At 46.5% G+C, this 24,577-nt stretch overlaps 1 protein-coding gene across 13 annotated transcripts in view; it reads right to left on the bottom strand.

Annotated features, from left to right (window-relative positions):
- Nucleotides 1-160: 160 nt before the first annotated feature.
- LOC116233397 (coiled-coil domain-containing protein 134) overlaps nt 161-24,577 on the bottom strand; it is a 42,214-nt gene continuing 17,797 nt past the window's right edge. For 3 of the 13 annotated variants that reach the window (XM_090141620.1, XM_090141658.1, XM_090141666.1), the window contains 15 exons: nt 23,670-23,767; nt 22,772-22,946; nt 22,519-22,666; nt 21,700-21,972; nt 18,563-18,728; nt 16,650-16,754; nt 14,381-14,491; nt 13,151-13,332; nt 10,983-11,064; nt 10,347-10,549; nt 9,552-9,633; nt 7,640-7,746; nt 6,673-6,804; nt 6,227-6,351; nt 4,808-6,139 (listed from right to left, as the gene is read on the bottom strand). In XM_090141620.1, the coding sequence (XP_089997746.1) occupies nt 6,109-6,139; nt 6,227-6,351; nt 6,673-6,804; nt 7,640-7,746; nt 9,552-9,633; nt 10,347-10,549; nt 10,983-11,064; nt 13,151-13,332; nt 14,381-14,491; nt 16,650-16,754; nt 18,563-18,728; nt 21,700-21,972; nt 22,519-22,666; nt 22,772-22,946; nt 23,670-23,767 (2,020 nt within the window). In that variant the 3' untranslated portion in view covers nt 4,808-6,108. The other 10 variants (XM_090141680.1, XR_016467056.1, XR_004167958.2 and 7 more) reach the window with 10 other exon arrangements.

Below are 24,577 nucleotides of genomic sequence, written 5' to 3' on the forward strand. Positions count from 1 at the left end.
CTTCTCCATGGCAGCGAGCAAGAAGCCTCGTCGTAAAAAAAATAACAACCGTTCCGATTTATTCCAGAAAAACAACGCATGCCCCGTCCCCAGCACACGGCTTTGACCCATCTGACGTGAGGTGTCCCAGCGCCCGCTGCTCGGGGATAGCCCCACTCTGCGGCCGTGGGACCACTGGGCCGCATCGGCTGAAAAACCAAAATCCACCCTGAAACTCACAGAAGCGGCTGACGGGGCATCCCCAGCCCAGCCGCGGGTGGGAGCGGCTGCATCGACGCAGGTCCCGGCCCACCCGGGCCTACAGCTCAGACTGCGAGCGAGAGATGCGCGGGCCCTTGCGGATCTCCTTGCGCTTCTCCTCCTTCCGGCGCCGCTTCTCCTCCTCACGCAGCGCCTTCTGGAAGGTGTCAGCGCTGGGGAAGAACTGGGGTGGGCAGGAGATGGAAGTGCGAAGGAAATGACAAATTCAGTGTTTTGAGGGAGAGTGGAGCTGGAGCTTGGCATCTCCTGCGGAGCACAAACCCACCAGAACCCAACAAAAACTCTCCAAAGCCCAACAAAAAAAACAATCAGAATACAACAAAAAGCCTCCAAAGCCAACAAAAACCCAACCAACACAACAAAAAACTTTCAAAGCCCGGCAAAAACCCGGTAATAACCCAACCAGAATCCAATAAAACCCCCCCCAGAGCCCATCAAAATCCCAGTAAAAACCCAACAATAAAAACTCTCCAAAACCCAACCAAAACCCAGTGGAGTCACAGAAGAGGGGGACTGTGGGACACAGAAGAGGCTCGGCCACCCTACCTCAGAGTGGTCAGCTTTGAAGGGATTGCGGTAATTGGGGGACTTCTCACTGATGCCCAGCTCCTGAGCCATCTGTGGAGCAAAGCAAAGCCCGTGTGGGACACTGTGACCACCACCTCTTCCCACCCCTCAGGCACTTCAATCCCCATCAGCCCCTACTCCTCCACCTGCCCCCTTCCCTCTGCACACCCCCAAAAGTGACCTCAGGGCCGTACCAGCCCCAGGAGCTGGGAGTGGGGCCCCTGCTCAAAGACACCCGTCAGGTTGCAGAAGCCGATGCCCCAACGGATCAGGTTGTTCCAGTTGGAGTTGCGGTCGAAGTAGTGGTGCACAATCTTGGGGAAGCGCAGCACGACGTCCCCGAAAAAGGCTGTGTTCTCCACCACATGGGAGTACGCTGAGGAAGAGAGGAACCAGCCCCATCAGCAGGACACCCCACAGACTCCAAAATGCCAGCTTTAGGGCATCGCCAGACATGGGATACCAAGGATGGACATGGGACAACCCCTAAGGGCAGAAGTGGGAGAGAGGATTCAGCTAGCGGGGTTAAGCGATATGGAGCACTCACCATCCTTCAGCTTCTCATCCTGGGGGAAAGGCCCATCTGGGGGCACATCTGCAGCTATGAGTACAGCCCGGGAGTCCTCCAGCACCTGTAAGAGCCCTCAGTCACTGCCCTCTCATCCCATGGGGTGCCTCGTTGTGTCCCTCCCTTCCCCCTCCTGCTTGTATATGAGCCCTACTTCTCCTGCCTGCACTCCCCAGCATCACTGTGCAGGTGCCCCAAACCCATCCCTGCCCCACGGCACCCTGAGTTCACTCCACACTCACTTTGAAGAGTCCCTTGAGCATGATGTCAATGATTTTATACTGTTGGTTGATGTCATTGAGCTCGATGAGGTTCTTCAGGGCATTCATCTGGTCCTTGCGCTTCACCTCAAACAGCTTCTTATCTGCAGTGATGTCAAGGGCACTGCAGGGCTCTGGGCATGCTCACAGCCTGCTCCCAAAAAGACTTAGCCCAGTTCTGGGAGTGGGGTATCGGGGCCAACAGGTTGGATTCCAGATACCCCAGCAGGGTGCTTGCTAACACCCAGCACACAAGAGCAGAAAGAAAGAGCACTGCATGAGGAGAACATCAGACACCACCTGAAAAACTCCCTCCTATAGAAAGGTGATGAGGAAAGTGCTCAACAGTGCTGTTTGATGCTGGGGCAGCATTTGAGCAGGGATTGCTATTTTGTATTGCCCAAGAACTAGCAGGTGGCAATATGGGGCCCTGGAGGCATGCAGTGCCAGCTCCAGGCAAGATCAAAGCAACATTGGGTTGCTCAAGGTCGTGCCCAGCAGCCATGTGACACTTTGTTCCCATGTCGTTAGCAATAAGCATGGCCTTAGGCCCTTCTCTCCTCTCTCCTCCATCCCCCTTGAGCCATGTCCTCACATGTAAGTATTCCACGGCCTCCTCAGGTGTGAGAGTGACAGAGGCTGGCACTATGGGAAAGGATACAGATCTCCAATCCAGAGCCCATCCTCTGCTTCTCCAGGTCTGCCAGGCTGCCTTCGGGCAGCACCATTGCCAACAGGATGAGGCAGATCCAGAGGAAATCCATCCTGGAGGCCACAGCCTGGAACAAAACAGACAAACCCAGTGACAATGCAGAGATGTTCCCCACAGGAGTCCTGCCAGCCCACCAGGCCCAAAACCAGTGACAAAGCAGCCACTGCTGGGTCAGAGCCAAGGTTCCCTTGTCTTCATTGCACACCCACCGCCATCCCCTGCTCACACACAGCACCAAGGCACCAAGGTGCTGGGAGTTGAATAATCAACCAAGTCCTACCAGTAAACCACATCCATTAGTGCCACATCCACATATTTCCTGAATACCCCCAGGGATGGGGACTCCATCACTGCTGAGCAGCCCCCTCCAGTGCTTCCCATGCCAAAAGCAATGTGGTGTGTTCCTGCACCACCGGAGCCCCATCAGCTCAAACACCATATGCACACTCCAGCCCAGACTACACCACAGAACTGGGGAAGATTTGCCTGAATCTTCCCTAATTTAAGCAATCTGAACACTGGCTGTGACTCAACCATGAGGTCATGACCCAAACGATGACCCTCCTTCTCTAAGCTAGGCTGCCTAAGCACAGGGATGCAAAACCCTCTATGCAGATGTTCCTCCACATTCCCCAAGAGCCCTTCCTCGAGCCTTCACACACAAGGCTGAAAAGAAACGCTGCAGAGCTGCTCCCCTCTTTGCAAAAGCAAGCACCGGGCTGCCAGGGCCTGTCCTGTGCAGCAGATGGGGAGGAGTTCCCCTGTGATCCCCAGCCAGCTGCTTGCTGCACACAGAGCCCACCCGTCTGCCTCGCTGTCTCCCATTCTCTTAATTTAGATGTGCTTTTCCAAAGGCACGACAGACGCTGCGTTATAGACAGTCAGCGGTTCCAATTAACGTGTTTTTAATTACTTTATAGATTCTCCCGAGGGAGCTGCATCCGAACCGAGCATCTCGGAGACCGGCACGGCACGGCACAGCCCCCCTTCCCCTCCTCAGTGCAGAAGCACAGAGCGGGGAAACGACGGGTCGCTGCACCACCGGGAGTCCATCCATCCCCGCACCGCCAAGCATACGTGGCTCAATCTCATGTCACAGCCCGAACCGAAAGCTTCAGAAGTTAAGCGGGGTACCGGACTGCTGCCGCGGCATTCCTCCGCGAGGCTCAGCAGAGAGGCTGGAGCGGGGAGCAGCGATGGCACGGCCACATCTGCTCGCCTCCGAGCCCCTCACCGGCCGAACTCAGACTCGTATCGCGGGGAATCACCGGCACAGTTCTGCGATCTCCGCCAGCGACAGAGCTGCCCGCGGAGCGCTCGGCACGGCTGCGGGCTCAGGGAGATGGAGTTCCTCTTCCAAGCAGCGCTTGATCAGGGCTGAGCGCTCCGGGCTGCCCCCTCTCTCGCGCGTACGGAGGGTGCCACGGTCCTCCGGGAGGCGGCCAACGCGTGGCCGTGCAGGGCGGCTTACGGCAGCAGCCCGCGGCTCCCCTCCGACACCCGGCCCCGGCCCGGCCCCGCGGAGCAGCCGCCGCACGCCCGCCCCGCACTGACCCGCCCGGCCCGCGCCGCCCCGACCTCCCTACCTGCGGGCCGGGAGCGGGGCCGGGAGCGGCGCTCAGAAGCGCCGCGCTGCCATGCCGCCACCGCCTCCCGCCCCGCCCCGCCGTGTCACTTCCTGAGCTCCCGCCCCGCCCCGCCGGCCGCCGTACCTCGGGCTGCGTCCGGAGCGGTGCGAGCGGCGGTGCGAAGGAGGCGATCCTGCCTCTTTGTTCTGCGTTATGAGAACTCACCTGGAGTGCTGCGTCCAGATGGGGAGTCCTCAGCGCAGGAGGGACGTGGACCTGCTGGAGCGTGTCCAGAGGAGCGCTACAGAAATGACCCGAGGGATGGAACGCCTCGCTGTGAACACGGACTGAGAGCTGGGGCTCCGGGGAGACCTGAGAGCGGCCTTTCCGTATCTAAAGGGGACTGTAAGAAAGAAGGGGACAGACTCTTTAGCAGAGTCTGCCAGGATAAGACAAGGGGAAATGGTTTCAAACGATAGGAGGGGAAGTTTGGAGGGGATGTAAGGAAGAAGTTGTTTACAATCAGGCTGGTGAGGCACTGGCACGGGTTGCCATGAGAGGTGGTGGATGCCCCATTCCTGGAGACATTCAAGATCAGGCTGGAGGGGCTCTGAGCGCCCTGATCCCCCTGTTCATTGCAGGAGAGTTGGACCAGATGGCCTTTGAAGGTCCCTTCCAACTCAAACAATTCTCTGATTCTCCCCTTCCCAGTGAGACACAGCTCGTTCCTCAGCCCCCTGCTGGCCCCTGGGAAGGGCAGAACAAGGATGGCCCCATCCCCAAGCAAGGCAGATGGAGAGCACCTCACCCACCACGTGCCATTCAGCAATGCTGCAGTTTACTATCTGCACAGTGTCGGCTAAGTGGCATCACACACAGAACACAAAAAGAGGATCTGTTTAAGAAACTGTGCTTTATGAATGATATTCAACAATTTAACAACAAACTAACTTCCTTTGTCCACTTCTTCTCTACAACTTACAGGGAATAAATGGCAGGATGCCGTCTCCCATTCTGTTCTTTAACTCTGTTGCATGTACCCCATCTTCCCATTTCAGTCTTCACTGTGACAGGGCTATCGCCACACTGCCCACGCATCTGTCATTGATGGCATGAGTGGAAACCAAAGGGAAGGCACAGCTGAAACTCCAGCGTGACACTGGACATTTGACACAGCACTTACAGGAGGTAGAATCATAGAATATCCCGAGTTGGAAGAAACCCATAAGTATCATCATACTAAACTACCCCTCTCCCAAACTGTAGAATCTCACCAACCCATGGGGAATGTTAATGTGGGCAAACCTGAAGAAAGCTTTTTCTCAATAAAACAGAGGTATCCAAACTACTCTAGCAATGTAACAAGACTCCTGTCCACCCTCTCTCACCCCTACACAGACCAGCAAAGAGGAACTTGATGTGGCTTACACGGTCTTGACTGTGAGAACTTCCACCCCCAGCTTCAAACTGCAGAGAAGCAGTGTCACACAAGGACTAGGCACAAGGACAAGCCACTGCTCACAGATAATGCACACCTCACCTGCCACAGATGCTGCCCATGGCAGAGGACAGCATCACCCCGCAGACACGAGGGAGGAAGTCCCCCACCCAACAGGAAATCATTGCCGGGACCCGTTCCATATCTGCTACCTATTTAATGCAACACAGCATGATGATAACAGGAAGGCAGTTTCAGAAATAAACAATAATGAGTTTAGCATGGGCATCATGTTCCCTCTTTCCCCAAAAGAAATCTGGGAGTTGCCCCTCCCTCCCATTCATCAAGAAAGATTTGGTTCTCAGCAGGGGACACTCCACTGCTCATGTGAAGCAAAAAGAAATTCAGTAACTCTACTCAGCGGTTTCTGAACACTTGCTGTACTTAAAAGTGTTTGAGTTACCTTTGGGTTGCCAAGACTTCACATGCTTAGCAGTGCTAGTTAGCTCACAGACAGAGGTTAAGCGGCTGCTCAGCCCCCAGGGAAATCAGTATGGGAATCGCTTCTGCTTTGAAGTCAGCAGGTGCCCCAGCCTGCCCCCCTTTCATTACACCATCTCTGCCTTACAGATTAATGCAATCCCAGCACAGACAGCCATCTTTCATCCCAACTGTCTCTTCATTTCCCAGACGTCTTCTCAAATTTGAGAATGTTGAGGTATTTCATCTCAAAGTTAGCCAACTTTTTGCGCTGTTTGCCTTTGGCTGAAAATGGTCAGGAGCAGCAGATTAAGTATTCCTTCTACTTCTGTTACAGCTCCCACCCTCACTTTTCTTATCAAAGGCATTTACCCAGCAAAAGGATACATAATGTCCTGATGTTTTGCACAGGTGCTCGTCTGTTCTGGAAGGTGCTCCAGCAAAGTCTGAATGGTCTGTGCCTGCACTGGCTCCACCTGACAATGGCTGCTCTGAATCTGAGCAGTCAGGAGAAGGAATGTTTTCCAGATGAACAGCAAACTGTTGTTCTTTCACTCATTCCTCCTGCATCTCCAGCAAGAGCAATGAGACCTCCAAACTTTGATCAAGGGGCCCATGACAATACTGACAACACAGTTTAGGCAGCTGCTGGCATCAGTCATGTTCTCATTTCACCACTCAAGGCCAAGCTAGCAGCTGCAGGATTTCTCATCATCTCACTATAGCCTCAGAGGAAGTTTATGGCTCCCCATCAAAGGCTGAAGCAACCCCTTAGGATACTCCCTTCTCATTTTCCTAGGCAGTCACTGCTTTCTTACCTGGCAGAGGAAGAGGTGAAGAGCCTGAGATGTGGCCTCTGGCAGCTCTAGTAAGTTGGCTTCTGCCACTTCCTGGAGAATCTGGCCAATTTCTTTTTGAGAAATGATATTGCTGCTCTGATATTTCAGAAACTTGAACAAAGGAAACAAGAGGCATTAATTAGTGAGTGACCCACAGACTCCAATAGCGATTCATCACCTGAAAAGACCTCTTCTATGTTAAAGGATGCTGCAGCATGCTAATCACAGGCCTGATTTTATACCATTTCTAACAGAACCAGTGCAAGTGCAAGTTGGTGGTGCTCTGACTTGTAATTTGTTTTGGTTTAGGTCAGGCAAGAATCAAAATGAACCAAGTATCCCTTTAAAGTGCATCAAGAATAACAAAGATCGACAGACACATCATCTATTTGGAGAAAGAAGGTTCACATAAATAACCCCTTCCTCTCATGTACTGCTATGAGGGCTTTATCATCGGTGTTTCTGCTGGGTAGAAGCACACTCCCTCTCCTGCTCATAGGCCCCAGATACAATGGGGTCATACACTGCAGTAGTTCCCTGACCTTAAAAGTCAGGTCTATAAGGCCAAAGACAGGGAGAGAAGCTGTGATGCCATGCAAAGCCCTGCTCTCCAAAGAGTCACAGCACACTCCCATGCTGACAACTGCAGTTGCACATTCTCTGTAGTCTTCCCTTCTCCTCCCCAGGGGTCCTAGATGATGTTAAATCAATGCTACAAACACCAAAAGAACAGGATGTGCTCACTAAGAGCAGTCAGTTTCTGCACAGTGTAGAAAGGAAATTCACTTCAAAGTACAATTATTATAGGACACAAATACAGTGACGGACAAAACCACAGCAGTATCCAAGATTGTGTGTGTGCAGGAACTAAGTACCAGTAACCAACTCAGATGCACTGTACCAACATAGAAGAAAAAACAGAACAGCCTACCCTACCCTCACTCACCAAAGTCATGAGCCTCAGAATTTCTGGCTGCAGAATGGACTTCTGGCTCCCATTGAGCAATGTCAAGAGCAGGAACCGGTGCCAGGGCTGTGAAGCAACATGTAGTGCTGGGAGAGAAGGAGAAGTCACTGAAAGAGCTTTAAAATCTGTCAAGTGACAGACTGGACCTGGAAAACGAGTCTTCAACTCTGACCTTGTATTTTCACTTCTAGACCCCAAGCTGTGGGAACACTAAGGGGATTTTTTGCTCTGTACTTACTTGCATTAAAATTTGTCACTCTTTGGGCAAGAGTTTAGTCATGAGGACAAAAGCTTAACAGCTTTTTAAAACACAAAATACATTTTGTCCACCTTTCTGCTTGTACAGGAAGAGAAACCTTCTCCTGGGGTTCATGTCATAAAATAGTAAGGGGATATCTTTAGCCCAAGGTTTTAAAAATAATACCCTCTGGTTTCAATATGAGGACAAGGTTCCTGACCATGGGTTTTATTTAGCTGCAGAATACTCCTCAGGTAATGAAGGAAGACCTATAACATAAGCTGCAAAAACTGAGCCTGAATCTGCATCAGAGAGGGACTACAGGGACCAGCCAGGCTGATGGCAGCAATGAGAACAATCACTAGAGAAAATGTTTCTAATTAGAACTGTATATGATAAACAGAGGTTAGACTCAAGGTCACCATCTGTGACAGTACAAAATCTCTCACTGAACTCTAAAGTTAAGTTGTATTACCTTGTACTTATTGCTGGTTGAAAGCATGTGATGGACAATTACAACAGGTCAGCTGATATAACTTGCTATACCTTCACAGTTCACCAATTGGTTTGAGCCCTTTGCTTTAGAAAAATTCCTTTTTCACTGGCAGTCACATAACCTCCCTGTTGCCACTACAACAATCTTGTCCATGGTAAAGCAACACCAAAAAAAAAAAATCAAGTAGTGCTGGGGGAGAATAAGGAGATTCTTGTTGTCAATGTTGTGAACTGCACCACAGTAAGAATTAGTGAAGGGTTCAGCTGAAACATTTTGTTATTTTAATCCCAAATCAGTGTAATGCCCTCATAACAAGCCTCTTAATAGACCCCCTTCAGCTACTGGCTGTCATTCATCTGCACTATTATATTTTCATTCAACAGCTTTCTCTCTCCCAACAATGTCTTTTTTGTCTCGTGCTCATTCACTCCATTCCCCTCTTTCTCTGTATTTACATGACTGATTTGAACAGATCAGTCTACAGAGAACTAACTTTCTGTTTAATGAACACAGCCAGCATCTCTACTTTGTGACAGGAGGCTGACAATGAGCAGAAGGGCCTTCTTTTCCCCCAACTGTACAACGCTGTCATATGTTATACTGCTGATGTGGTATACATTTGGTCTGACGTGGACTCCTGAAACCAAGGTCTGTATTTGCCCATGGAAATATAGAATTTCCAGCTTCCATTCTCTGAGGCTGTTTACTACTCTCTTCTCCCTTCACATCCCTTAGGGAGAAACTGTGGCCAACATCTGTGTGGAAGGCGCATCATATTAAGATCCTCCCTCCTCTATATTTATGGTCTAAATGTTTGCTAAATTGGCTTGGAAGTGAAAGCCTAACTATTCTTATATTGCTTCATTTCCTAAATCTTTCATTCTTATCATATGAAGGTGTGGGGTGGTAGTGACTATTTTCTTCTGTAGAACATCTTGGTATTCACAGTCTGAGTGAGGGCTGATTCCTACAGAGGAACCAGGCACTATGATTTCATCCCACAAAGCACGTGATCAACTTTGATCACACAAATAATTTTTCTTGTTGGGCATAAACGCATTAGGCATATGCTCCAAGGCATTACAGGATGGAGATCAAAGAGCCCAAAATCACTGCAAGAGGGAAACCCAGTAGGAGGAAGGATGGGAAGACTTTACCAACATCCTGGTTCCTCACATACAGGTATTCAAGTAATGTTTCCAGGCAGGCAACCACAGCTTGAGAAAGCAGCAAGTCTTTCTGGAGTCCCAAGAGGAGAGAAAAAAAGAAGAAAAAACAAGCAGTCAACAGCTACTGCAAGAGGAAAATTCATGAAGTGGCAGGCTCTGAAGAGCATGCAGCACAGGAAAATAACAGCCTTCACCTCCTTCACAGGATGTAACGTACTGCAAATTATCTGTCATGTCAAGGAGCCAGACAAAGGCACGAGTACTTATTCTGAGATGAAAAAATTAAGTAACTGTCTCCAAAGAATAAAGATAGGAGCCCAATGTTGCTTAAGAGAGTTAAATGTAAACCGATGTACCATCCCCTGGAGCCCAACATCACTTGAGTGACTAAATGTAAGCTGATGTACTTTTCCCCCAAAGTACCTTGCCAGGGCTGTAGAGGAGGGGTTGAGATTTGATATATTTTTCCCACCTCTGTTCCTATGGGTGTGGAGCCCCCACAGAGCAGGAGATGGATAACAGAGATTGTCATCAGCATACAAAATTTAAGCTCTCCAATTCAGCAGCAGGAAGTTCTACATAGCTTGATTTACGTTCTTTAACACTACACCATGCCTTGCATACCACAGCAAGAGCATTTTCCCTCCTCCTCATCACATGTCTATAAGGGGTGGAAAACGCAGGCAGAAGGAAAGAAACGGCAGACCCCCTTCATTCTGCAATAGAGTGATTTCTCCTCAGGTTAGTTTATATGTGTTGTTCCAAAACTGGTGTTTTATATACCTGCAAGTAGACATGCACCAAAAGGTTCTGCAGACTGACAACAAGGGAGAAGACCTGCTGCGTGGTGAGGGGGTGCAAGGCAGCATCTTCCAGTGATGATGGCTGTGATTGTGTAGCACCTTGGGCTGTGTTTTGGACAATAGTCACCAGCAGGGAGGAGAAATTCTGTCGCAGGATGGCTCTCAGGAACTGCACGATGCTCACTAGACAGGGAGCCACAATGATGTGTCAGTGCTTTCCTCTCCCCTGCCCTGTATGTTGGTGCCTGTGCAACAGCATGGGAGAGGCGAGGAGAGAAAATTTGGACTTATGGGCCCAGTGGAATTGCCCACCATCTGCTCACAACAGCAGGCAGGAATGGCAGCAAGTTCCCTTGTTCACCTCCACCACATGTGACACTGTCCCAGGTCACACTCAGTTCCAGATGTCACTGTCAGCCAGGACAGAGTTGTCCAAATGGACAGCAGAACTCAAGACTCCCTTTGCCCCTTTTCACAATCTGTTATCTAGACTCAAAGCTTCCAGATTACCAACACCTGCACCTTCCCATCCCACAATCACCAGATCTCCTTTCTTGCCTGTAACATCGTATAAGCAGCTGCTCCCAGTTAAGTCCCCGTAACAGAGACAAAATACCTAACAGCAGGACTGGCTTCTTATTCCTGAAGATGATTGCATTCAGGACTTGTCTTAGGTCTAGAGAGAGTGTCTGGTGAACCTGCAAGAGAATGAAATGAAGAAAAATGACAGCAGTCATCACCAAACTTGGCTATACTTCTGCCACCGAGCCAGGCAGCTAAAAGCCAGCAGTGACAACATGGCTCTATGGTCCTGCCTGCTCAGTATGGGAAGCGTGCAGAGTACCTAAGGCTAAGAACCTCCTTACAGATGAGTACGTGAAGGCGTACATAAAGGAAGCAGAGGAGGTTAGGAACTTGGGAACAAGGGGATACAGGAAAGGTGGGCTTGAGAGGGAAGTCTGTAATACCCTGTTACCCACACAAAGCAGCCATCCAAACAGTGATGGTATGAAGGATCACAGAGCCCCAGAAGGGTTCAAACTTGCTCCCTTCAGCAGGCAGACAGGTGGTATGGGAGCATGGGCATCAGGACCACAGAGCTGATTCTTTCCAGCTGCCTTTGTGAAAAGAAGAATGTTCAATACAAGAGCTAGAAGTACCTGCTATAGCAGAGTGGCTCTTGCTACCTGTCCAAGCACTGGTAAGCCAAAGCCTTTAGTAGCCTACCACCTATGACCCATGTTTACCAACAGGCTTCTGCTAAAGTCACGAGCAGTAACACAGCTAAGACACAAACTTGCTATGGTAAGGCAAGTCCTCATTATTAATGCACACCTGAGGTGAATGTGGGCAACTCACATTTTTGAAGCCATGAATTTCAGGCTCAGAAATACAGCCTGCTCTCTCTACAGAGGCACCCAAATAGCTCTGTTGTAGCTTTTGCAATGCTGAGCAGCAGAAAGCAGCACAGTGACTCCTCCAATCCTCTTTTCTTCCTCTCAGCAGATTAGAAACACTGAAGCTCAGAAGTTCTGAAGATTAGAAACACTCAAACATCCTTGAACCACTTCAATTTGCCATCTGTATCTGTAATTTCTTTGCACATCTCTGGTTCAAGGAGGATTCTGGATTGCAGATCATAGCAGTAAGGTATTGATGAAATCAAACAAGTTTATAAGCCACTAAATGATTGCACTTCAAGGATCAATATGAGCTGAGAGTCAATCCCAGAAGATGAAATTCATTACTAGTCACCTGAACAAAGTCTCTTTGGGGCTGGCACAACTGACCATTCAGACACAACCCTGACCTGAAAACTGAGAATGTAAATTGTGCTCAGCAGTTAATAAAACAGAGACAAGGAAGATCTTCCCATCCACTCACGCAGCTGATGGTCCCTACAAGTCCAATGTGACACTTAACCAGAGGCAGCACAGCCATCAAGTAACAGGTACAGACTTGGCCTAGTTTGTTCTTTTCAAAAGTCTTCCCTCAACATTAAAAAAACAATCTTTGCCTACTTGTGCTTATGTAAACATGCCCTTAATGTGACTTTATCATCCATGAGCAGATGCACCAAAGAATATACCCTACCAGGCATAACCACAGAAGTGGAGTTCAAAACACATGACACGCTATTTAACTTCATCTCAAGAGAGGGAAGACAGGCCTGGGTACATACTTCAGAAGGAAGTGTTATTGCCTTGTGTGCACATTAAAAAGCTCTCCATTCCCTCTAACCCATAGTTCCAATAGCAGCTGACAGCTCCAGCCTAGCTCTCTTGTTGGACTGCAAAGCATCAAATAGAATGACAGCTGCCTAAATTCTTACGAGTTTGCTAATATTAAGTACTTATTTGACAGTAAGAGGTTTGGACAGTGATTATTGATTTACTACAAAAAATAAAAAAATAAAAAATAAAAGGGAGCTGTTCCTCCACCCCTACTTTTCCCTTTACAAAAATTTTTTGCTCTATCCTGAAGAAGAAAGTGGTTTGGACCAGGAGGGCTGGGTATGGTGTTTCCTTCCCCCCCCACCCCCCTCCAAACCCCAGCATTTCTGCCCATCCCTTATTGCAATGATTTGTGTCTCATCCTTCATTAACATGCTAGCTTCCAATCCAGCTGGAGAAATGCAATAAAGAATAACTTGTAGGCAATAATAAAATAGCAACAAGGACAAGCAGATTTCAGGCCAAAATAAACCACTTTCCCCTGCTAAGAAAGAGTTATTCTTTTAAATTTTCACAAGTCCATGGATCCAAACACTAGAATGGCTCTAACCTCAGTGTTGTAACGATGCTGATAAATTAAAAGGGAAGCAGCCAGCAGCCATCCTGAGCTTAGCAAGGCATCCTCAGATGACAGGTAAGTAGGTTCAGAGGGAAAAGACCACATCCAGGTGCACTCCAAAACCTTCTGGAGGAGCTCGAGCAAGGACACATTGGAGAGCAGCACTGCCACTGCTGTACAGGAGAAACAGAATCATAATCATAGAATCATGGAATGGCTTAGGTTGTAAAGGGACTTCAAGGATCATTCAATTCCAACCTTCCTGCCATGGGCGGGGCTGCCAGCCACTAGATCACATACTAAATCAGGCTGCCCAGGGCCCCATCCAAGCTGGTTGGACACCTGCAGGGATGGGGCATCCACAATCTATCCACCTCTGTGGGATACCTGTTCAAGCACCTCACCACACTCAGTGAAAAACTTCCCCCTGACATCTAATCTAAATCTTCCCTCCTGCACAGGAAATTGACCCAATTTGCAGAAGTGAAGGCCATCCAGCTGGTTTAAGATATTGCTGAACAAGAGAAGTGGCCAGTGCTCTATTTCTACATTGACTCCTGGATGGTGGCATGTGCCCAGTGGGAGTGGTTACAGCAGTGGAAGCAGAGAAACTGACAACACAGAGGCAGACCCATCTGGGATGCTGCACTATGAATCAAAGAGGCTGATGGGATGTTACAGGTTAAATCAGCTTGACAAGCAGAAGAGAATTGCAGAGCACACCCCTGCTGCTGTGAGGCAGCCCTAGCTGCCATGGCTGGTCAAGCTAAGGCTGTCCAGCTATACCAGTATTCATATCCCACAGCATGAGCGACCTTCTCAGCCTGCTAATAAAATGACCAGCCTTCAGCCAACACACCTAGGAGGTTGGTTATTGCTGCCTCTATTACTGTTTAATTTTTTGAACCATGGCAATTACCAGGACAATTCAACAAGGCACCAAAGCCCCACCACTGTGTTTTATGAAGAAAAAAAATACAGCAGTTCTGCCTCTCAACAGCCAACTCCTGAATCATCAGAAGGCAGCAAAAAACAAAACCAAACCCTCAATCTAAAAAGAAAAAATCATCCCAAACACAACGTGTTGTTTGTTAATTGTAACACTGCATCAGAAAGGGGAAAAATCCACCTTTCCTGCTGAGACAGTTAGAACACAATGTCCGATGGCCAAGCCACAACCCTGCAGAGATTAGCTTACCGATCAATACAATCTTGCCTCACCTCTCTGTTGACTACAAGGTGTTGTCTGATGAAGGCTACAGTACAGAAAATTCAAGGATGGCTGCAGGAGGTCTATGTCTTTCGGCCTGCATTTCCCACAGAGGTTACTGACTGGAAACAAAAGAACACATGTAACACAGACACCAACATAATGCAGCACCTCAGCACAAGAAAGAAGTCAGTCAGTTGGGGGTGAATTCAGACAAGAGCAACACAACCTGAAGCAAAATTAAACAGAGCATGGTACAGATAAAGCAACAGGCCCTAGAGAGTCTGCTTTAGACAAGACAGTGTACTGGAGGATGATAATAGGTGTGTGTGTGGGGAGGGGGAACAAAAACAAAACAAAACAAAACAAACAACAAAAACAACAGAGAAGGGAATATTAAAGGGCATACACCACAATGGGCAGTAATGAATCCAAGAACTACAGACTATTAGATAAGTTACCCATTTCCTTTGAGCATATTTGATCCTAACACTGGGTAGACCATAAAAAGCCACATGCCCTTTTCACATGGTGACCAATAACCAGACCAGAGGATGGTAGGAAGAGCTCTGCTTCTCCACCCTCACAGACCACTCACAGAAGAAATAAACACACCATGCCTGCTGGAAGCACCAGATATTTAGGAACAGTGTTTAGCAAGAATTTGTGAGGGAAATGCAGGACTGCAGGGCTCAGCAGCGCTATCATAGGAGATCTTTTGAAAAGCTTAAATTCTAAGAAAGCAGTTCTCAAAATAAATAAATAAATAAACAAACAAATACAGATTGACATGCCTCCCTACACCCCTTCCATCTACAGGCTGGTTTTGTGTAGACCTCATCAGAGAAGTGCACTCTTCCTTCAAGAACATAGGCTAAGGAGTAAAACAGAATGAAGGGGTGGCTGGGGCAGAGAGAGAGTTGTGTAGGGAAACAAAACAAACAGAACAGAAAGAAAAAGCAGAAGAAGCTGGTGACTTCTGAGAGCAGCTAAACTGTGCTCTGAAATTACAGAGGCTAAGAAGAGCCAGTATAAAAAAGACATGATTCTTTCACAGTCCCAGTTCCCTTAGCTAATGAATGTCTGAGAAACACCACTTCCTTACAAGGACAACACAGACAGCCTTGAGACATGGAACATTTCTAATTCAAAGTGATAGCCCTTCAAACTCTTCTGTAGAAATCAATTTGACAGAGCAGAAAGTGGTGAAAGAATGGATTAGCTGAACACTCTTCTAGTATCCTTCATTGATGGCCTGCACAAATCTCCAGTTGCTAGGCAAGAGAGGAGTAGTCATCTATTAACAATCAGCAGACAAGAGCAGGTCAGGATACGTGGAATAAACAAGCACACTCCTCTCTTCTACATCTCAGGGGTGGAGCAGGCAAGTCCTGCCAATGGCTGGGACCAATATAATTTGGATTCACACCCCAGGGGAAGTCTGGGTACACCAGGCTGTTGGTCCCTGCTGGCTGGTTCACAGGACACCCCTAGGGCCAGGATCTCAGTGCTGTGCTAGCAAGTGTCCTGGTTTCAGCTAAAACAGTGGAGCCGAGACACCTTGCCTGAATTAGGCACAGGGTACCAAGTAACATCACATGGAAAGCTGTAAGGCTGTGGGGAGTTGGTTGGGAGCAGCCACTGCACAGGGGTTGTTGTATTTCAGTCAGGTGGGTGGTGAGACTTTGTGCTGGTAGCGGGGTATCAGTTGGCAGGGGGCAAGTAATTGCTTTGAGAGTATATATACATTGTTATCACTGCATATTTGTTTCCACTTTCCTATTCTGACTCAGTAAATAGTTTTTATCTCAACCCATTTTTGTTTCCAGTTCTATTTTGTTTCCAGTATCTCCCTCATCCCACTTGGAGGGGGTGTGAGCTGTGTGGTCTTTAGATGCTGGCTGAGGTAAGCCACAACACCAAGCATGGATGGGGAAGGACGACACGCAGAGCACATCAGCACATCATGTATCACATCAACAACAGTCACAGGCTCTGAAATCAAGTCATGGCCATAAGAATACTTCAGCCACCTTCTTAGGTTTTCAAACAAAAAATGTATTGCAAAAGCAAAAGGCAGAAAAAAATGTATTTTGTTGCCTAAACTGGTAACAAGAGTTCTTTGCAACACTTTGGTTATGAAAGTATCTTAAAACAACAGTAAGTGTAATGCAAGGCACACCTCTCAAAAGATGAAGAGCCACCCCCTAATCATCTTATGTACTAACTACTGAAACAGATGGGAGTCCTCTGGGAGAAGATGGATGCACACAAACTCACCTTGGTGAAGCAGCTTGAAGTCTGTGCTGTCCAGCTCCCTCATGCCCTTGCTCCGCAGCTGCACCAGGAATAGGAGGCTCAGCAAAATGGGCAGGTTCCTGTTAGCTATGAAGGATACTGACAGTTCAGTTTGTCAGTGAACTTTAACATTCTACCTTTAAGTGAGCCAAGAATTGCTAACTTTGTGGCTCAGGAAGGAGAGTGAGTTAAGGAGCAAATATTCCCCTTCTCCACACCGAAACACACCTATGTCCTCCCAACCTCATTCTCATCTCTACAGTTCCTTTGGACCAGGCCCCCTTTCTAGAACTGTGGGTTGTCTGAACTGTCTGAATTGTCTGAACTGTCTGAACTGTCTGAATTACATGCTGGATCCTGCCAGTACCACTCTACGAATAACTGGAAAAGAGGTAGAAAGAAGGAGACTAGGGTCATTATTTACACCCTTAATGAACCATGTAAGAGGCATGGTCACTACACATTCAAATTCACATATTTAATAAGCTAGAATCACCAGCCCATTCCAGACAACCCTCTTCCTGTCTACTTGACCATCACTGGCAGCCAGCCTATACCTCGACAGCAGCCCAGAAGCTCAGAATACTTGGCTGTGCAATATTTGTTCTGCATGGTGTGAGGCTGGAAAATTACCACTGGGAGAACAGAGACATGAGAGGTTAGAGACCTGCGTGGCAGGTCTGTATGCAAGAATGGGGCTGTTTAGATCACCAGCTTCCCAGAGCAAACACATCCTTCCCTAGTAACTATAGTGGTGATAAGCTGGTGATTCTAGCTTATTATCCTCTACAGCACTGCAAACAGGTAAGGATTTTGTACTGAACAGAGCCATACCTACAGCAAGCAACACTCATTTCCAGAAAATGGCTCCACAAAGGCTTAGGTGTTTTCAGTTTTGATGACAGAATGTTTACAGGTATCTCAAACATTACTATGTTCATGATGGAATTTGCCTTTCTGGATGAGGCTGCCAGTAACCTTGCTAATTAATTCATGATGTGCACAATTCCAAAAAAGATAGATCTAGCACTTGCCAACACTGCCTTCTTTATGCACATCTCACAGCATTATATTCTATTGTGCTCCTACTTTTAACATCCCCTCTACTCCAGCCTACCAGACTTTTCTCAAGCTAGAGCAAAGCAACTGCCCCTTTCAAGCTTCCATACCATCTTTGGACAATGGAAACCCCCAAATAGAGCAGTTAGTAGTGTTATTGCCCCCCTCAAGGAACAGCCAAAAGCTGCTCTGGACTCCTATCCTAGAAGAGCCGAAGACATTCAAGCTCTGCTCCCTCTTTCAGTTCAGGCTCACAGGCAGCTTCCCACAGCACCTTTAGTGACAGGATAACAGTCCCTACTCCACTGCCAGCGTGGGTAAGGAAAGGAGAGATTTCCACCAATCATAACCCTGCTAAAAGTTTGAAAGAATTAACAGAATTGTAAAGTCTGATAATATCACAGATCCCGTTTGGGGATCAATGTTATGAATGATTCAAATGATGTCTGTGCCCAGCCTCTGTGCCCTGGAAACCATCTGAATTCAGGCACACCCAGCTGTCTTGCACAGAGAGGAGGCAGAAAAGATTCTATCTCTCAGGAAAACTTACCAGCACAGCTCTCCATGTGAATACCTGGGGCAACATAAACTTGCCTCAGTTTAACAGTCATACCTCAATAAAAGAACAAACTTAAATCTGAAAAAGACACTTCAAAACAAGAATCTCTGGATAAGAAAATTAAATCAGTACAGTTCTGCTTGTATGTTTCCTCACGTAGATAAGTACCAAAGCTAAGTCAGCAGCTCAAAAACATTTCATCCCAGACTGTATGATTCCAGCCACTTCCCTGGTTAGTTAACAATACGACAAGACCCGAGTCAAAGAGGGGAGTCACCTTGTAAGGAGACCGAGCTACTCTCTACAAGTAGCTGCTGCAGAATCTGTAGGAATTGATTCCGGAGGAGGTCACAGACAAATACATCCTCATTTTTTTCCAGAAAGGTCCTTAGAGCCATCAACACCTTCTGAGCCACCTCCACAGAACTTGAGCAGACCAGGTCCTGGGAGGAAAGAAACACACACATTATCTTTCTGCCCTGATTAGGGAAAAATCACCTCTATTTAATACCATTATGCTAATCTGGTGTCTTGGGAAGCATTCTAATAAAGCACTGTTCAGATTGACTGTGCCCTGATTTAAACGGAGTACTGGATAAAATAGGAGGACTCTCTTCTGATAGGCATCGCTGACTAATATCCTGTTTAAAGAATGTACTTGGCTATGGAACCCCCCAGTCCAGCACAAAAGGGTAGAGGAAACATTTTTTAAGGTCAAGGCTTTAGAAAAATGATTTCACAAAGCCAGGGCCCTGTTTCCAAGAACGCAGAGCCTCTGGCACTTCTGCTCTCCTAGTTGTTTTGAAAAATCAGGCTGCATATTAAGATGCTTGCCTAAAATCAAGCTTGTGAGTCAGTTTGTAATTAGTCATTTTCAGAAGACTGAGGTTGGCAGCCTACTATCTACAACAGCAACACAACAGCTAAACTGCATGAAATGTACATAAACCAGACAAGCAATCACTCAGTCACTGAAAATGGAAGAGTCATGTATACAGCATTCAGCCCACAAGCCTTCCTGAATAAAGAGCTCTGTCTGGAGTCTCTGAGCTAAATCCCACAGCCAGTAGCCTTAATTTGGGCATTTGTTTGTTGCTAAGGTGTTTAATATTAAATTTACCTGCACAGCATGTATAGATGCAGTTCCATAAAGACAAGGCAGAAAATGCCCCATAGTGCTGACATAATGAGATAGTCAACATAAATTACATCAGCACTGCCATTCCTCTCCCAGTAGTCTTGGCTACTGCATTGCAAATGGTACAGCAGAATGAGGTAAGAAGGAAGAAAAACTGGTCTGAGCAATGTTACCAACCCTAGAGCCTGCCCTAAGCCTTTTCCTGTTCTCTTTGGGAACCTGTACTCAAGAAAAGCAGTTAAGGTAGGAACAGGCTGCTCCTGCCAGAAAAAAAAAAAGCCTTTAGCTTGCCTACTTCCTGCCCACATCTGAGACATTCAGGAATACAGGCCTGAGAGTTGTCTGCATAACCTGCTCCACTTACATATATCTACTCCATATAACGTTCAAGAATGTAATCTAATATCACTATCTTGTAACCACTCTCTGAGAGATCAGCTCAGATCTGGAGCATGGAGAAGACAAGCGGGCCAGTGTGTGAACACCACCACATTCATCCCCAGGTGAACACACATAGCACAAAATAGTGCTAACCGAGGGCCACAGCCTTCCTGGCACTGCTAAATGCATCACTGTGTTAACATTTTCCTCCCTACTCAGGATCTCAAGGTCTCAGATGAAGCCACCAACCATCTGTTCTATATAATCCAGACTTTTATTAAAAGCAGAAAGCAAATAAATCATCCTTGGAAGGGCATTCATTTTTGTTTCACCCCACCATGCAGAGGCCTTTCCATTTCACTAGTGGATTCTCATGCTGAGGTTATTCACCTCATAAGTTTTGTTTATTTCTGACAGTATATTTATTTCAGGACATTGCACTGTTTTATTAGGCCATCTAAATTCAGATTGATTATGCTCTTCCCTAGCTTAGAGGTAGACTGTCAAAGCCTGTGATTTATTACAACTCACTTTAAAGATTGGGACAGAGCTAAATTAATGTATTTCTGCACAAGTACATGGCAGGACAGGAAAGGGGAAAGTAGGAATGCTGCACGATTCAGAGGAGGAGTCATCATTTCCCTTTTGTATAGTGATAGACCTGTGATGTATATTTTTAGTTTGTGGAGTGATAGGTTCCAGAACTACTGCCAAAGGTAATAGGGTAGACAAGTCTCTTGGGACACTTTTTGTTAATTTGCACTGATTTGTCAACTCATTGATCACTTTTACTACGGCTCTGGCAATACTATAAAAGCTTAGATTCTGTTACCTACTCTGTTATATCTACCCAACTGTTAAAGAACTGCCTGATGGAAAAGCCCTTCTGTCAGTCATTTCCATAATCTGGGACATTAAAATTTACTTTATAGTATCTAAGGTTAGAACAAACACATGCCAGCTTGTAACACCACAAGGGTGCCCACTCAGAATCAAACCTGGCTTCAAACATGGATTGTCAGCAAACGCCTGTTTGCTGACATTGGTTTCTATTCTAGATGATACATCAAACATATGTAGAATCTAAAAAAATTCCTACTGTAACAGGCTGGAGAAGAAACATCACAGCTGTTAGCTTTTGGCATAAATGTAAATCTTGCATTCTTGTGTGGAAGTATCAACAAGGATTTACTTATGCAACTGGCTAGGCAGTCATAGGACAAGTGGCCACCAATGCAGGGGTGACAGGGCAGGTGGGAAAGGTGGAAGTGAAGACCTCTGAGTTTTGTATTTTAACTTTCAAGAGCAATGCAGCGTGCTACTTGCAGTTTTGAAAACTCCGAGTAGTGCAAAAATCTCTGACAAGGCTCTTCAGTTAAAAACAAATAAAAGAAAAATCCCAAGCAAACAGAGATCCATGCCCTCAAGACCTGCTCACTGCATGCTGCTTTTGAAAGTTCTTTGTTCCTCATATCCTTCTCATCTATTAGTAGAATACCATTGCTTCTAAATTAGCAAAGCAACTTCTTAAAAGGCTGCCCCAAAAGAATCTAGACTATCTAGCTGTGTGTCTGGATAGTGAAAGGGAAAAGCCCATGATTTCTTTGCATGGTAGACATCAGCAGCACCCTTCAGATCCCCTCCTAGCCAATTCTCAAAATTCTTTTTCTATCACAGTGAATGGACAACAGAGAAAGAGGTAGCACATATTCGCAATCGCATTTGCTGTTATCAGGCTTGATGCAAAGTGGAAGCCTGTGTATAAACTCATGGGCCCTTATAGCAGGATCTTTTGCCTCAGAACAGCAGCACTAAGTGCTTTAATAACCAAAAAGCCCTATGTGGTCCCCCTAAGTTACAGTCAGGATAACAGTCGGTCCTTGTGAGTCACATACCAGTAAAATAAGTAAAATGCTGGAATTGCTCTTCAGAATGGGAAGTAAAGGGTTAGTATTGTTCAGCTGATCAGACGTGCCAAAAGCAGCTTCTTCAGTTTCCACACGATTGCAGTCTTCCCAAGAAAACCAGAGCTGCAGGACCTGGTGCCCAAATCTGCCCATAAGTTCAGGGTAGTGCAGGAAGAATTTCAGCAGCAGAGGACAATGAATGTAGACCAAGCTCAGATCTGGGAGATTATCCAGGATCCTCTTTACGGTACACAATGACCTCTGGTAAATGTGTGGGAGGGAAAGGGGGAGGTGGGGAGACAACAAAATAACTGCCAGATAGTGAGTATCTAAAAGCCAAAGCAGTGAGATTTTACTGTGAAAAACAATCACATTGCCTTTTAACTAGACAAATATATCAGTTAAACATCATTTTGTGAAGCTCATTTGCATCACAAAGGCTAAGAAACTTGTAGGCTTTATGCAGTGCTCAAAGCTGTGCAGCAGCAAAGGCCCATATGGGAACACTAGAAAGCCTGCTGCAGAGACTGTGGATGTGTTCAGGAGACCGGAGCTATGAAATTCATAATATTCTGTATGTGAATTCACAGCCTATCCAACACATTTACGCTTCCCACGCAGACACAAGTTTATTCAATCAAATCGATATCCCCTAGTGGCTTTTCACAGCTAACTTTCCAGAGTGTATATGCATCACACACTCCTCACTCATTCATCACTGACTGCATGTATCAAATAACTTTCTAAAAGAGGGCTGAGAAAACCTTTAACAAAAAGGGTTCAAGTGTTAAGAAAGAAATCTTTTACCGAGTCCAGGGCTTTGCCTTTGTCCTGACAGACAGCAAGAAGGTAAAGCACAGCTCTGAGTACATATGTAGGGGGCCAGTCTCGATGGTCCTGTGCTAGCAGGAGAAAATTTCTTATGGCTAAAAACAATTCAGCTTCTGGGACAAACCTGCATTCAAGGAGATCGAAGCAGAAACAAATCAGACATGCCTTACCCACTGATACATGTGTGTGAGGGCCACATAACCACTTGCCTTATATGCTCTTGGCTCACCTGTCTCCAAGGGTGTAGGCAAAGTATAAAAGGAGAATGAAGCAGTGTTGGTGGTTGCAAAGAGACTGATCCAAAGATAGAGGTTCAGGGTTTTCAGCCAGGAGGAGAAGGCTTTCTGCAATTGTGTAGTTTAATTGAGGCAGACTCTTCTGCAGGAGCTCAGACATCTCTTGCTCTAGAAATAAAACTAATATGAGCAGACAGGGGAAGACAAACAGGGGGGGATAGAAGCACCTGTTTGCCTATAACTCAAGCATGTTAAATTAGTGAAGCTCCTGATACAAGAAATACTAAAGCCAACTTAGTACCTCACAGACTGCAAACAGTACATGAAACAGCAAGTGCATCTCCATGACTTGGTGTGAATACAGGCATAAGATCTGATATAACAGAACTAGCCCTGGGGATGAAAAGAAACTTCTGTTTGAGGTTCTCAGCTCTTCGCTGATGCTGACAATATAGTGACCAACCACTGCCAGTAGAAAAGTAGATTTTGGATGTGGAAACTTTCATCTTACTTATCTGGGACTTCACTATAATGCAAAGCCGCAGTATAAACAGGAAAAATAGAGTATGCCAGAGGGAAAAAAGGACTTGAATTCCCAGATAAGGGTGACTCTGAGGCAACTAATATTATTGTAATTAATCCATGCACAGTTGTGCTAATAAATGTCATCAGGTAAACAAAACCACAGGCACACATTCATTCAAGTAAAGTCAAACTCTTCTAAAACCATTCTCTGACTTATATCTCAATTGAATCATTCTTAAAAAGCTAGAAAGAAATCTCTAAATAGAACTCATACATGTTCCTGTGTCTCATCCCTTCCCTCATCTTCTCTTTTTCTTTTTTTTTAAATTGCCTAAATAGAGGCTGGCTACTAAACCCCAAACTTGCCTTCTTGAGAACAAGTTCTCTCCTTCTCTGTGGCAGAGTAAAGGCTCAGGCACAAGTTGCAGAGGAAGCTGGAGCAGGCCTGATTCAAGGCAGGATTACTGTAAAGAAGAGCAGAAAATACAGTAAAAAGGCTAGAAACACCCTCTTTATACTTCCAGTGTTACAAACTGCCAGGACTTTGGTTTACTCACTGATCATATTCAAGCACTTGCTCTGTCACAACTGGTCTCCAGGAGCCAACCTGGGCTTCCAGGAAAATCAAGAGTTCCCACAGAACAGTCAGCTCTCAGGTGTGGCAGGTGCATTTAATGATGACAACAGTAAGTTTAGATGCCTTGGGATGACATGCATACAGTGGGATACTCTCACAAACCTCCAATCCTATATTCACAAGAAGTCTTGAAAGTGCAGGGCCCTGAACTATGCAAAGAAGGCTGTATGAGGGTGGCTCCCAATAATTGATTCCACTGGCAAACACCCCTGAGGAGTTTACCACTGCAAACCTTTTTGACACAATGGTGTTTACGGGGATGAACAAGGAAGAATACCAAGACTAAAAGGGTGAGAAAAGCTCTATTTCTAGGTATTTCTCTTTGTCCAGTTATTCCAACAGCACGTAACCAAACAACTTTGCAGTGTAGCAAAGCATCCTTGTATTGTACACTACTGCATTTAGAAACCTAGATCACCCCACACACACACAAGTATCCCCAAACCGGTAACCTGGATGAGGGTGCTGTGTATTTTGTTTACTCTTTTAATTAGATGCAGTCGCAGGAAAGAGGTGGTAAAACATCTCTGTAGACCAAAAGGAAGTCTCCCTCAGTCCTCCTCAACCTAGAAATCATAACCTCTGCTACAGGACATTCTTTGCAATGCCTCCTGCTGAAGTCTTCTTCCTTCCTTCC

Source organism: Phasianus colchicus, chromosome 1, assembly GCF_987193195.1.
Source record: "Phasianus colchicus chromosome 1, bPhaCol1.hap1.1, whole genome shotgun sequence".
Classification (NCBI taxonomy): domain Eukaryota; kingdom Metazoa; phylum Chordata; class Aves; order Galliformes; family Phasianidae; genus Phasianus; species Phasianus colchicus.